General features: G+C 42.9%; 1 protein-coding gene across 1 annotated transcript in view; it reads right to left on the bottom strand.

Annotated features, from left to right (window-relative positions):
• Positions 1-14042, bottom strand: part of MYO10 (myosin X) — a 160402-nt gene that overhangs the window by 125408 nt on the left and 20952 nt on the right. The window contains exon 2 of the mRNA XM_057428891.1: positions 3057-3155. Coding sequence (XP_057284874.1) covers positions 3057-3155 — 99 coding nt within the window. The remainder of the gene's footprint in view (positions 1-3056; positions 3156-14042) is intronic.

Here is a 14042-nt window from a genome sequence, read left to right as displayed (position 1 = left end):
CACAACTTCATTAAAAATTTATAGAATATGACAATGAGGAAATGTCTGCTTTATTGCAAATAAAACTTTAAAGGAAGAAATAATTTTAACCCTAAAAATAGAGGGAGCAAAAATACCCTCAAACATGAAAATATAGATATATTTATAAAAGATTACATTACAGTTACTATATATGTATGTGTCTATATAGACAAGGAAAAATTAGTTGGTTTTTTTTTTAATTTTGAGCATTCATAGACTGCACTGACATACTTTAAATGTGTATTCACAGACATGGTGTTTCCAAAACGTCAGGCACCGAGTCCTTCACCAGCTCTGTCCACTGTAATGGAACAAAAACCAAACCAACCAACCCACCAACCAGCAAATGAGTACAGCATCTTCTCTTCTGTAAAGCATCTGGGAGGTGCTTATAAAGAGGAAAAACATTTACAAAATGAACTGTGCTCACTGCAGCTTCTCAAGCCATTGTAAACCTTTAATTTTCAAGGCCAGCCTGCAGAAGGCTTTTTGTGAGGCACTCCAGAGCCAGCTGCAGCCCAGCATCATGAATGTCTGCTAAGAGGGATGTCATACCTTTCATCTCCCACTCCTTTATCATGGGCTGGGATGGTGAAACATGGCCATGATGTACTCATCCCATCCCTGTGTGTAACGAGCCTTTCATCTACTCTCTACAGTGCCATGCTTCCTTCCTCCTGCCTCCCAACCCTCCTTCCACAACAAGTAAAGAGCACTTCCCCTATGAAGACAGGCCAAGAGAGTTGGGCTTGCTCAGCCTGGAAAAGCGAAGGCTTCAGGGAGACCTTATTGCAGCCTTCCAGTACCTAAAGGGGGCCTACAAGAAATCTCGAGAGGGCAGGTAAGGGGGGATGGGTGGCTTTAAGGTCAGACGGGAGATTTAGGTTAGATATTAGGAAGAAATGCTTTACTGTGAGGGTGATGAGACACTGGAACAGGTTGCCCAGGGAAGCTGTGGATGCTCCATCCCTGGAAGTGTTGAAAGCCCGCAGTGGATAGGGCTTTAAGCAACCTGGTCTAGTGGAAGGTGTCCCTCCTCACAGCAGGAGAGGTTGGACCAGATGACCTTAAAAGGTCCTCCCCAATTCAAACTGTTGTATAAGTCTGTGAAAGTTGTTTCGTAGCAATTTGCTCAGGGAAACCCAAACCTACAACCTGAAATTTCCTTTTTAGTATATTATATGTATTGGATATTCCCCACAGCCTATGAAATCAGCCTTTTATAACTATCTCACACAGAGGGTGACAACAGCAGAAGGCAGTACTGCAATCGTCTTTAATGATAATTAACTAATAGACTGCTTAATTGAAACATTCAGGCAACACAAAAATACTTGAGAATGAATTATATTGTCATGTGATTATCAAGAAAAGATTCAATACCTGATATGCAACTTCTCAAAATATTAAAAGGTTCTGCAGATTCTTGCAGTGTTGGCATTGGGTAGGATTCCCTACAACCAATACTCCTTTAGCGTACAACTGTATGCCACTGCAGGTTTCTGCAGCCAATTTATCTTACTCAGAACAGAAAGAAGAAATTAAGATGTATTGTGCTATGCTGTTTCCATTACTCTACAAACTGATGTTTGCAAAGGCTTGAAATCCAAACTCAGAATAAAACCTGAGCACAATTCTAGCAAACACACCTTCCTAGCCCACCACCCTGTCAATCACATTTTGAGGAGTCATGCAAAATGCTCAGTGGAAAGATGAAATAGTGTGAAGTCTAGTACAAGTTACTGAATCAAAGATGAATAACAATGTAATAAGGTCCAAACACTTTCATCAGTTTGTCATTAGACTTGACCATGAGCTGCAGTTGTCAAAAGGGTCTGGGAATCAATACACTGGCCACGCTTCAAAAAATCATCATCACCCCATATTTCTGCAACCTGACTCCTTGCTTCCCCTGCCTTGTTCTTCAAAGTGATATACAGCACTGCAGGTATTTCCAGGCTAACAGGGGTAATCATCAGGCATTATCTTAGTTTCATTTCACCTGCTTGCAACCTTCTGCAGCATGCAGGTCAAACAGCAAGGGCAGGATGGGCTAAAAGCTTATCAGGAAAAGCAATGGGAAAAAAAATAAATATTAATTGGGCAATGTCAGCTGGCCTGGTCCTTTTGCACACAAAGTGCGCTCCTGAAAACATAAACCTTGAAAGGATTAAGTTATTAAATGCAGTGAATTGCTAGTGTGCCTTTGGCTGAGCAGTAGCCAGCTCAGACCTGCCAAGGAGACGAATGCCATGTCACAGATCTGAAGTCTGCTCCCTACAATCTTCCCATTTCACATCACCTGCTTTTACCACAAGCAGGCCAAACTAATGAAGTTTGTTGGTTTCACCACCACCACCACCTCCCCCCATGGCTTAAAGAGGAAAATTAATTAAAGAAAAAGAAAAAAAAAAAAAGGAGGGGTGGAGAGACAAGCTTAAGCTCCCCATCAGCTTCTTTCACCACTGGCAGCCAGACAAATAGTTACACACTGCCTGAGTGGGCCAAAATAACCCAAGGAGATGCTGGGACCAATCTCTGTTCCTGGCAGGAGCCAGGACTGCTTGACAGCTAAGAAGCAGGTATAATCATTCCCTCAGTCCTCTTGTAACTGGAGCTGGCGGAGCTGCCCCAGTTTTGCTCTGGGAGTTCTGCCTTGCTGCTTCCCATTGTATCTGTGGCACTCCACTACCATGATGTCGCAGTGCCAAGTGCCAGCCCCCTTTTATGTTACTGTAAGGGAACACAACCATGGAGAGGCCACCTACCTATTGCAAAATACGTAACCACAGACCTGTGTGGAACAAGGCTCTCATACCTGGCAGCGTGGCTTCAGCTTTGTCAGGCATAATCATAGCAACTGACCAGACAGGCAATGGAAACAGCTATTAAACCCGAGTTGCTCATTCTGATCATACAAAACGAATATTTCATTCACAAACCTTAGGCTTTTAGTTTCACCTATGCCCTGCCCACAAGGAGAAAGCTTCGTTTCCACAGAGTGGCAAAACCAGGTAAACAAATGTTGCCCATACCTGACCATAGTCTGTCCTGAATACGATGACTCCTTCCGCACAGGAATGCACAGTACTGGGATAATGCTGATTATTTTCTCGCAGCCAGACCCGAGAACCCTACAATAAACAAAATAGAGTTATAGATACCACAACTGTAATAGTTTTTAATGAAAAAAGAACTTCACTTAATATTTTTCTCTGGAAATACTTATAAAGTAGAAGGAGAGAAGGCAAAACCAAAATCCAAATAAACAAGTGAGATAAATAAAACAATCTCTTAGTAGGTATTTGTTGGTTTCTGCCAGAAGAGTAAACACCAGAGAACTACACTGAAGTGCCTTTTTTTCCCCCTGCAGAAGTTCCCAAAAGCCAGCAACAGCAGCTGGAGCCAATTCTGTGAGTCGTGCCTCATGTTAGTACACGTAAAATTACAAAGAGCTGTTTGAATTTACACACAGTTTGAAAGATCCTCCACAAAGCTGGCTGGCTCCCTACCTGTTTATTTTCAACCTCTGCTAGGCACTCACAGCCAATCATCTTTCACCTTTTTTCTAAACCACTTTGCCCTTTATACCGTCCTCCTCTCCTGGCTGCCCAGCAACACAGAAGATTTAACAAAAGCCAACAAACTGCTAGCAACCAAGGTTACAAACTAACGATATTTGCTTTTTAGAGGTGAGGAAGCAATGGAGACACTATGGGTGAGAAACCTACATCAGTCTAATAAGACAGGGTAGGCACAGACTATTTCGATTTTCACCTAGCTGGTAGATCCAGCATCAAGAAAACAGACATGACCAGCACTGAGAACAAGGGAGGAGAAACCACAGCTGATGCTGCAGCAAAAGCCATCCACGAACAAAACCCACTCAAGTTGCTCCAGTGCAGAAGGCTTCAGCTGGCATGAAAACATTGAGCAAGACAGCAGCACCCCATGGCCTGACCTCCAACCCAAGCTATGCTCCCATTCTCTGCAAACAGACAGCAGGGCCCATATCAGAAAGACGACAGTTTAGTGGTATCTAGAGAATGGAGATTTTTTATTTCCACCAGAAGAGCAAAATTCTCTCCTACCAAATAAGTAGAAAAGGGCTGGGATATACCCTCATAACCATGAGGTTGTGACTTGGGTGTACAATCACCAAGAAAAGCCAATTCAAATGATTAGTTTTGTGTGCTAACATCCAAAGGTTGTCCTTGCTTTCTCTGATGGCAGAACAGCAGCACTGAGACACAACACTCACAATGTAAAGACTCCTGCTGCTTGATTTCTGCAAATGCTAAGAGCTCAGCTGCATGCAGAGGACCAGGTAAGGGCATCTCATTTTTTTTCACCTCCACATTCCGGCAAAAAGATTTGTATTTTAAATGCTGCAAATGCCTGCGGAGCTGTTTCCTCTTCTACCTCTAGAATCTCAAGCCAAATGGTTTCCAAGTTTACAGCAAGTCCGAGGCAGTTCAAATGCAGGGTATGTCAACTCAAAAGCACAAGGTGAGGGCAGAGGGGAACAGAAAAAAGTGTGCTAGCACCCAAGAGGGAAGGGAGGAGCAGGAGCCTGGGAAGCAGCAGGAACAGAACTCCCCAGAGTGGTAAAAGCAATAGAGAGGATTTGAGTATTTAGTTCAAAACCCAGTGACAGCAGTGGGGAGACTTCCACCTGCTCCCCTAGGTCTGCACCAGACTCCAGCTGGCAGAAAACCCAGGGTGATATGTTTTTAATCCTCAAGCTGCAGGAAAACCCTCATGCTGACCAGTCCGAGGGCACCTCTCACCCTGCTCCTTCCACAGGTAGGAAGGCCGATGCAAGGACACTACTCTTGAACTTCCTCTGGTACCACCCCACTGGAGCCAGTAAATAAGAGTGCCCTGTGTCCCTTAGGTACAGGTGTAGGTGTGATGACAGCTTGGAAGGCAACATCCTCATTATTAAGGAATATCTACAACTGCTGGGGTGGAGACAAAGGGTCTTTCACATTAGTGCAGTTGCTGCCATCAGCCCATTGTCCTCAAGAGCACTCAGGAGTGAAAACTTGAGGCTTGCAGCTGCCCAGAAGCCCCTATGGGGTGGTGCAATGTGCTCTGACACAGATGCCACCTGCTCTGCTTAGTCCACCACAGCGTGGATCTAAAGCTGTAAGGCACAAGCACACAGCACTGCATAATAAGAGAGATCTTGCTCAAAGTGCGGTGAACTGAGTCTTTTGCCTCAGACTGCAGTATGTCCTCAGCCACTTCTCTTCACCTGTGCATCACAGAAGGCTGGAAAGTATCTGTGGAGATCAACTTGTCCAAACCCTTGCTCAAGCAGAGACACCTAGAGCTGGCTGGCCAGGACTCTGTTCAGATGGCTGTGGAGCATCCCCAAGGACGGAGACTCCACATCTTCCCTGTGCAACCTGTGCCAGTACTTGGTCACCCACACAGTGCAACAGTGATTCTTCACATTTAGAGGGAACCTCCTGCATTTCATTTTGTGCCCATTGCCCTGGTGCTGTCAATGGACACCACTGAAGAGTCTGGCTGTGTCCCCTTTGCACCCTTCATCCACATACTTCTATATACTAATGAATATATATGTGTAAGCCTCCCCTCAGAGGCTTCTCAAGGCTGAATAGTTCCAGCCCTCTCAGCCTTTCTTCATAGGAGTGATGCTTCAGTCCCTTCCACACCTTTGTGGTCCTTCCTCAGACCCTATTGAGTATGTCTGTGTCCCTCCCGACATACTTTTCTAATGCATCCACCAGAAATACCTATAGAAACCTCATGAGAGGCAATATTCCTGAGTTATCACAGGACACCGTAAGTATGAATTGTCAGCCCATGAAAAAACTCCATTCAATCTGACAATCCCTGCTTCATGTTTGAATATTTTGTTGTTACTGATGGGGTCATCCTGGCATAGAATGGAAGGATGGCAAGGTTGTTCAGCACGCAGCAAATTTTTACTTCACTGGGCTTTCCTGCCTCGACCTAACAACCCCACAGGAGAAAGGCTTATACCCCCCTCCAGTAAATAACCATAGTTTTGTTCAGAAATTGTAACAGATTTAATGATGGCGACTACTGATTTCACCAAGCTCTGCAGAGTTAATGGCCAAAGGGAGGTATGTACTGCAGTCACCCCAAGTAGCAAAGGGAATTCAGCCCAACATTTGCCACCACCCAGAAAAATGCTTTCTGGGTGGGCATTAAGTGTCTGTACTCATCAGCCTCCCCCTCCTCCTCCTAGACGAAATTAATCCATATAAAAACATGTATAAACAGACAAAAAGACAATTTGACAAAATGCAGTCAAGTTCTTCACGTGCTTCAGGACAACCTAACTCCTGTTGTTCCACTAGTTTATTATTTGCCAAAATCTCCAAGCTCAAGTAACATGAAGTTTATGCTTTCAAGGGCAATGAAAAGATTATAAACATTAAGCAGCAACAATATTTGCCAAAACCTCAGCATTCAAAATAGCCTCTCACAAGGGGAAGAATGCTTTCCATCTTGTACTAAATAATTAATTTTGCATATTGCTCTCTATGAAAGAAGGGAAAAAGGGCCTGCACAGAAGAGTTCACTTGGTTGGGCTAGTCCTAAAATAAGCTTTTTTTAAAGGAGGAAAGGGCCTGATTTAAACAAATGTACATTGTTAGGGGTCAATAGCTGCTATTCATGGGAGGCTGGAACAATGCAGTTCACAAAGCCCCAGGCATCTGAAATGCAAATACAACGTGTTCCCTGGCAAGGTAGCTCAACAATACCCTATCTGTCCATGGGCTGCAAGGCCTTCCCCTCTGGGGGAGGGAAAGAACAAAAAGGTCTTGGCAAAAGATGCCTCACAAACTATGCAAGTTACAGCCACCAACTGGGCAGCTGTCCCTCCGCCATGCATTAACTATGCACAAGTGACAGTTTTGAGAACAAAATCTTTCAGAGTAGTTAATTTATGGGCAAGACTTGTTGTATGGGACCCACCTGAGGAAAGACTCCACTCAGCACACATGACAGCACATGGAACTAATCTGAATCTGCTTTGGGGAGAGAAGCCTAGTAACCTGGGTTATTCCAGAGCTCCCCAACACCTCGTTCTTCTGGGGTAAAGGGGCAAAACAGAGCCACGGAGAACTTACTGAAACACAGTGGGTTTTATTTCTGTGAAACAAGGTTGTAAAAATACTTGGACTAGCATTTGCAGAAGAAGGGCCATATGCCATCATTTCCATTGCAAATAAACTTCTACCAACTGCAAAAGTCAAAGGAAATAGGTTTGCAAATCTCACAGCTGTAAGACCACCCAGAGAAGCTCCTACTCCTTCTACCTCTCAGATATTGCTGCTGAAAACACAAACACTACCTCTTGCCTTCCCCTCTATTCTGTTCCTGGAAATGATAAAAATCCTTTTATTCTTTATATTGGACACATAGACTGAAAATCACAAAATTAACTAAGAACTTAGTTGAGATAAATCAAAATGGTGGATCATTCATCACAAAACAGTAATTAATAGGATAGATTTTGTAGGCATACAGGTTGTATGCTGAATAAAAGAACTGTCTGCACATTAATCACATTTTTTCATATATAGTATATCTCTATATACAAGAGCAGATATTGTATAACTGTGTTCTCATCCAAGTGAGAACACTATTAATTCACATCACAATATAAAATCCAGCCAACTCATCAATGCAGTCAATTCAAAGCAGTTAAAACTGCTTTAAATTTACAGCAATGAACATAGGCTATGCAGCATCTGCTTTCTAAAAGAATTTTGCTATTAGGGCTTAGCAAAGCAAAAAAAACAATAGCCGATTTGTATTTTGAGAACCTTTTGTATATACATCTCAGTAGCTTGGCTCCAAATACAAAGTTCGAGAGACAGGAAGAGATGTTATTAACTAGGTCAAGCTGGACATAGCTTTCTAATGCAAAAGATAACCAAAACCACATTTATCCTTGTTCCTCCCCTTCACCAATTCACACGCTGATTTTAAACAAAGAGGCACACAGCAGGGAAGAAGCTATCCAGAAAAGAATACAACTTACTTGCTAATTTCGTATTAATGAACAGTTTTGCTTCTAAAAACCTTGTCCTTCATTGTTAGCTATGTTCTACTGAAAACACTTCAGTACTCTTAATATTAATATGCCATCTGCATGCCTAGCCAGACTACTATGTGGCAAACACATAAAGTTCACTGGAAGCTGGATATTCCTCCCCAACTTCAACCTGAAAATGAAGCGTTCAGCCTCTTAAGCAGAAGATCTGACCTGTTCTTATCTAAGTAGGACCATTCCCAAGTCCAGGGAAACAAATAAGTAGCAATGGCCATTTGCCTGACATACTATTCTGTCATTCAGAGTACTGATCTAGATCCTCTCCTTTGCTTCCCTCATACAACTTCCCTGTGCTCATCAAAACAAGGCTACTACAACAGCCAGATGTCAGTGGCACATCAATACAAAAACCACCACAAAGGTCTTTATACACTACTGCCACACAACATACAACAGGGAAATACATGAATGTTCCAGAAATCTCTCCAAGATAGGATTACTGATGGGCTCCATTCCTCTCCAGCCAGCCTGTCTTCCCTCTGTGAATACTCAAAAAAACAGCAGTTTTCATCCAGAGCAGGAATGCTATGGACAGAGTTACAGAGAAGGACTAGTTGAACCTTAAGTTTCTGTAGACAGCGAGAGAAAGCACAGCTTTGAAAGGTATTTGAGCATGTAATTTAAATTTCAGTACCTTAAACTCCATGAACTCACTATGCAGTTAAATCTAGGCACATACTTAATGCAGCTGAATTGGGTAAAAATCATTTTCAGAACACAGCGCTAATCAGCATTTCCTTCAAGAACACAGCAGTACGCCACTAATGCCTTTCTCTCAACAAATTTATGTCTGAGTAATACCACTTTGCTTTACGGTTTTAAAGCAGAACAAAGTCATAAAGATGTTTCCATGGGATATAAGGTCAGCTGGGGGGGGGGGGGGTGGGATGTGTGTTAGTTTCCTGCAGAACACAATCTCCTTGAAAATGAGATGTTTCTGTTGCCTGTCCATCCCCCACACACCAGATCAAAGCACCAGCTCTCCTGTTCCTGAGTGAGGTCTGCCCAACAGCTGCTGGTTAACCTTGCACAGCCTCCACCTCCTTCTGTTTCAGTAATTGGAGATAGCGCAGCACTGACTAGGGCATACCACTTTACAAACAAGAAACCGCATTAAAACCTGTACTATGACCGTCTTGAGAGGGAACAAGAATAAATTTGTACCTTTCCCAGCCCTTCGAAAGTATCAGCCCTTCTTACAAGGGCACCACTTCATATAGTACGTGCTTTTTAAAAATAAGGACTAAAAAACAACACGAACACCAACCCCATACATTTTATCTTCCAGTTATGCCCAAACAGCACAGAGATTCCTCTCTATATATGCAGGCGGCCAAGCACAGTCGTCCCTATCTTCTTGCTGCAGAGTGTGAAGACAAACATCACTAACAGACTTTGCTCAAAAGCCAAAAAGCAATTACACTTGTCTGCTCTGAAGATCTGGTTACCAGCTCCTGAGGACAATGAGGTTTCCATATGGCTAGGAAAAAAACAGGTTTATCATACCATCAAAAGGAAATCCAGCAATGAGATGCCATCAAGTCTTTTGGGGAGAGCTACCACTATTGCTACAGAATTTCATGAGAGATGCAAGTGTTACTTTTCTGTTTTGACAAGTTTTTTTTTCACTTTCAAGACTGCCCAACCTGTACCATGGAATCATGGCTACAAAAACATGACAATACAGGAAACTGGAAAGCCTGCTGTCATCAGCTGCAGTCAAGTTAGACAGTCAAATGGACAACAGCTCTTTCCAGTGTCTGAAAATTCAGGTAAAAAAAAAAAAAATAACAGTATCTGTGCTGTCAATCAGTGGTATTTTTAATTAATTCTGAAATGAAAAAAAAACACAGTGCTCCAAGTATTACTTGGCAACCAACCATGAATAAAACTGCAAAAGTGAGAAATCAAAGGAGCAGGAAACATGTACAGCTCCATCTACCAGATCAAGTTTCAGGTCACAATATGCATCATCATCACCAATGGGTATGACAGACTTGCCCCGCACGCAGCACTACCTCCACTGCTCTTCGCCTCCACACCTTACCTTGTGTGTGGGGGGGAATTTTAATCTGTTAAAACTCAGTAAGGAAGAGAAGAAATTCAAAAAGTCAGATGGGTGAGGAGAAGGAAGAAGGTTGACTTATTGATGACAGCAGAGACATATAAGGAATACAGCGGAAAAAGACACTGTATACTTTTCCATACTGTATACTTTCCAGTCTATGCTGAGGTGAGGGGTAGCAGTGGCCAGGAAAATGGCAGACCACCTGCTACATCCACGGTCATCTTAAAAGTATCATGTAATTTTCTCCCCTTATTTGAATTCCTAAAGATGAATATATGATATCCAGAAAAAAAACAAAACAAAACAACTTAAGACTTACCCTAAGAACCAAACAAGCCCCAACTCTGCCTTCACAGATTTTAATAAGAGTTGCAGCTCTGTCTTTGATGACAGCAGTTTTGCCAAGCACTCATTTTTCCAAAACCATGTGGTTTTTATTAGTCCTGATTACAAATGAAAAAGAATAAACAAAAACCCCATAAATATATCTAAAAAAAAGCCCAACAACAAAACCAAACAAAACCCAAAACAACCAAACACAAACCCACAAAAAACCCCAAACTTTGTTTCCTTTAAGCCAACTGAATTTAAACCAGTCTGTATACATGCACACACTAATTCCACATCTATGGGAGTTGAGGGGTTTTATCCTCAACAGGTATTTGAAGGAAGACAGAACAGAGGAAGGCCAGTGTACATAAAAGCAGCAGGGGAACAGAGACTCTCCACTAAAAACCATTCACCAAAGCCTACAGCAATATAGCAAGCAGTTATCTCAGCACAACTGCCCAAACAAGCTCATTTAAATCACCACTAACTTCTGCTAACATAATGTTTTCCGTATCGTCTAGTAAGCAGCTATGCTGCCACGCAGCTCTGTTACTGACTTGGGGGACATGAGCACAGCCTGCCAAAATGCCTGTAGCTCATCCACCATCCAGCAAAAAGTCGCCAAGCCTGGTAGCTTATGCTACATGACAAGCTCATAAACCTCCATCAAGGTAGAGAAGGATTTCTAAATTCACATGGGTAAAATTATGCTAGCACCCTCTTCTCATTCCCTCCTACAGCTACCCTCTTGGGACCAGTGTCTCAACAACCAGAGAGGCAAACCGATGGTAGAAACATCATCTTCACTACCCTCTTTATTGGGCCTTATCCACACAACTAGGCTCCTCATAAGAAACTTAGCCCTTAAAAATTTCCAGGTACTGAATGGGTCATCAGCCACAGGTCTCAAAGGCTCTCAAATCTATGTCACTAAGGGCCTTATCTACATGGTTTCTAAATACTTCCAGGGACAGTGATTCCACCACTTCCCTGGGCATCCTGTTCCAATGCCTGATCCCCCCCTCTCAGTGAAGAAATTTTTCCTCATATCCAGTCTAAACCTCTCCAGCACAGCTTGAGGCCATTTCCTCTTGTCCTATCACTTGTTACTTGGAAGAAGAAAGCAGAATCACACAGAACAAGTCAAATATGGGTTACGAAACAACCTGAGGTAGTAGGGAACCAGTACTACGTACCCAGCACCCAACCATACTTTAAAAATAATTAAATAAAAATTAACCAATCCTAAAAAACCATAATGTAAGCAACTTGCTTTGGGTAAGTGCACTCCTCTACATCCAAAGCCCACCTGTGGTGCCTGGCTTGGACCAAAGCAGGTTTGGAAGATTAAATGATCCTTGAGCGTGTGGATGCCCCTACAAATAGCAAGCAGCACGACACCCGCCCGCGCTCTTCTTCCTTACCATTCATGCTTCAGGCAAGCACAGAAAAAGCTGATCCTGCCACTGAAGTCCTAAGTTGCAAGGCTAGTGTTTGCAACTTCCCGCATTAATTTGTACACTGCAAACCACAATAATCACCAAGCAGCTCCAAATTGCCTGTCTGGAGATCACCTGATGAAAACACAACCAATTAAGCAAAACGTAATGGCACACTTTATCATTAAAGGGCAGAGCACTGGTTTATTTCCATGCAGCCAAGGTAGAAAGGCTGGCAGGCACAGCTTATGCATAGAGGTTGCGAAGTGGATGTAGAGGCACATTGCTGAGCTCAGCCTGGCTCCTTTCACAGGACACACACAGCCAACCTCCCTGCGGACATCCTGGCAGCAGTTTGAGCAGGGAGGACATGCAGTCCAGACAACACCCCAAAGAACTTTATAACTAAGAAGGACGTTTGCACTTTCCATGGCAAGTGACATCCAATGCCTTTTTCCCCCTCTGACTTCCTGTGGCTCCCTGCCATGCATACACCAATGAAATGCATGTCTTAAAAATGAGATGGCAACAGTATTTTAATCACATCCTAGCAGCATATGAAAGCACTCACAACCCCTTAAGTAACAGGTATCATACTTCTACACAGAAAAGAGCAAACACATTTGCTAGAGAGTTATGGTGGGACCTTCAACCCAGAAGTAAGGGCCTAAAGAAAAGAACAGTCAGGGTATACACTGTTTAAGTAGATATTCTCCATTTTGAGAAAGGAGGTGGATGGACAGAGTCAAAAAGCAACCCTCAGTTAAGACTCCCTAGAAGACCCACAAACAAGCCCACAGGTCTACAAGGTGGGGGGGAGAGAGGGAGAAGAGAGCTTATTCCACTTTACATTTATGCTAGAACTAATCTGCATCCATAGCAGTTGAAAAATATGATACTAACAGTATCCTTCTAAATTAATGCACCTGTATACAACCCCAAAGAAGTGTCCTTTCATCTACTTTAAGTCCTCTTTTTGTTTGTCCTACCTTACTCCCACCCCATCGATAGCCTGGGATGCCTGAGATGAAGCATCCTCTGAGACTTTGGTTGACACTTCTCTTGGGTCTGGAGCAGGCAGGAGGTCTCTCTGTCAGCTCTCCCCATCTCCTCCTCCTCCACTGATTACCTCCTTCTCCTTACCAGGTCATAAATTCAAGAGAGACTCCTGGCAAAATTTAAGATTCTGCCATGAACTGAGATGTAAAATGAAGAAGATTTTATCACTGCTGTATTTCAACGTGAAAGCACCTCCCCACCTCCTTGAAATATTAAGACAATGTATCAAACTGTGAAGGATAAAAACCTATAACCTATAAATAATTTATTTTTCAATTCAAAACTCATTCAGTTTGTAAACATCTCACAAATAGGATCTAATCTACCAACCCTGAAACAAACACCAAAGTGTCAGTAAATATAGCTGCTCACAAGTTACTTCTCAAACCTGTGATCAAATGCTGTTAGACAAAAATCAATTGCAACAGGCATCTGAAAACACCTAATTCACTTCCCCAGCACAGGGGACAAGGAAAATTAGGTGGCAGCAGTGGAAATCTAATGCCAGCCCAGACTCTCCCTCTCAGCTGCTCAACGGTACAAGCAGAAGGACTGTGAATCAGGGCTAATCACTTTCCCATTGGCTTTATGACCAAAGCAGCCTGCACCAGCGGCATTTTACACCACTGTAATACATACAGAAGGTGTAGCATAGTAGAAAAGACAGTTTGGGATCTATACTGAAGGCACATTTAGCAACAAAGCTTTATTTCAGGTAAAGATAGAAAGCCATGAAGTAAAAGGCATTTCCTGCATGCACACCGAGCAGTTTTGCACTTTATCAGCTTTACACTTCTCTCAGAGCCAAGGTGATGCTTTGCAAGGCTTCCCACTGCAGAGCCCATTGCTACTGATGAATACCAATGGTATGCAGCAGTTGCAAGGTAAAAAAGCAGCCTGAAAACACTGCATTCATTATATTCAGCCCCTCAAGGTCACAACCCTCAGAAAAGCAATCTCCTGCTTTTTGCTTAGTCCGCTTCTCCCTGACCAGATAGAT

Source organism: Pezoporus wallicus, unplaced genomic scaffold (genome assembly GCF_028554395.1).
Source record: "Pezoporus wallicus isolate ANWC-B61680 ecotype Strahan unplaced genomic scaffold, APGP_CSIRO_Pwel_v1 contig_6658, whole genome shotgun sequence".
Taxonomy (NCBI): domain Eukaryota; kingdom Metazoa; phylum Chordata; class Aves; order Psittaciformes; family Psittacidae; genus Pezoporus; species Pezoporus wallicus.
This window is presented reverse-complemented; position numbering and strand designations above follow the sequence as displayed.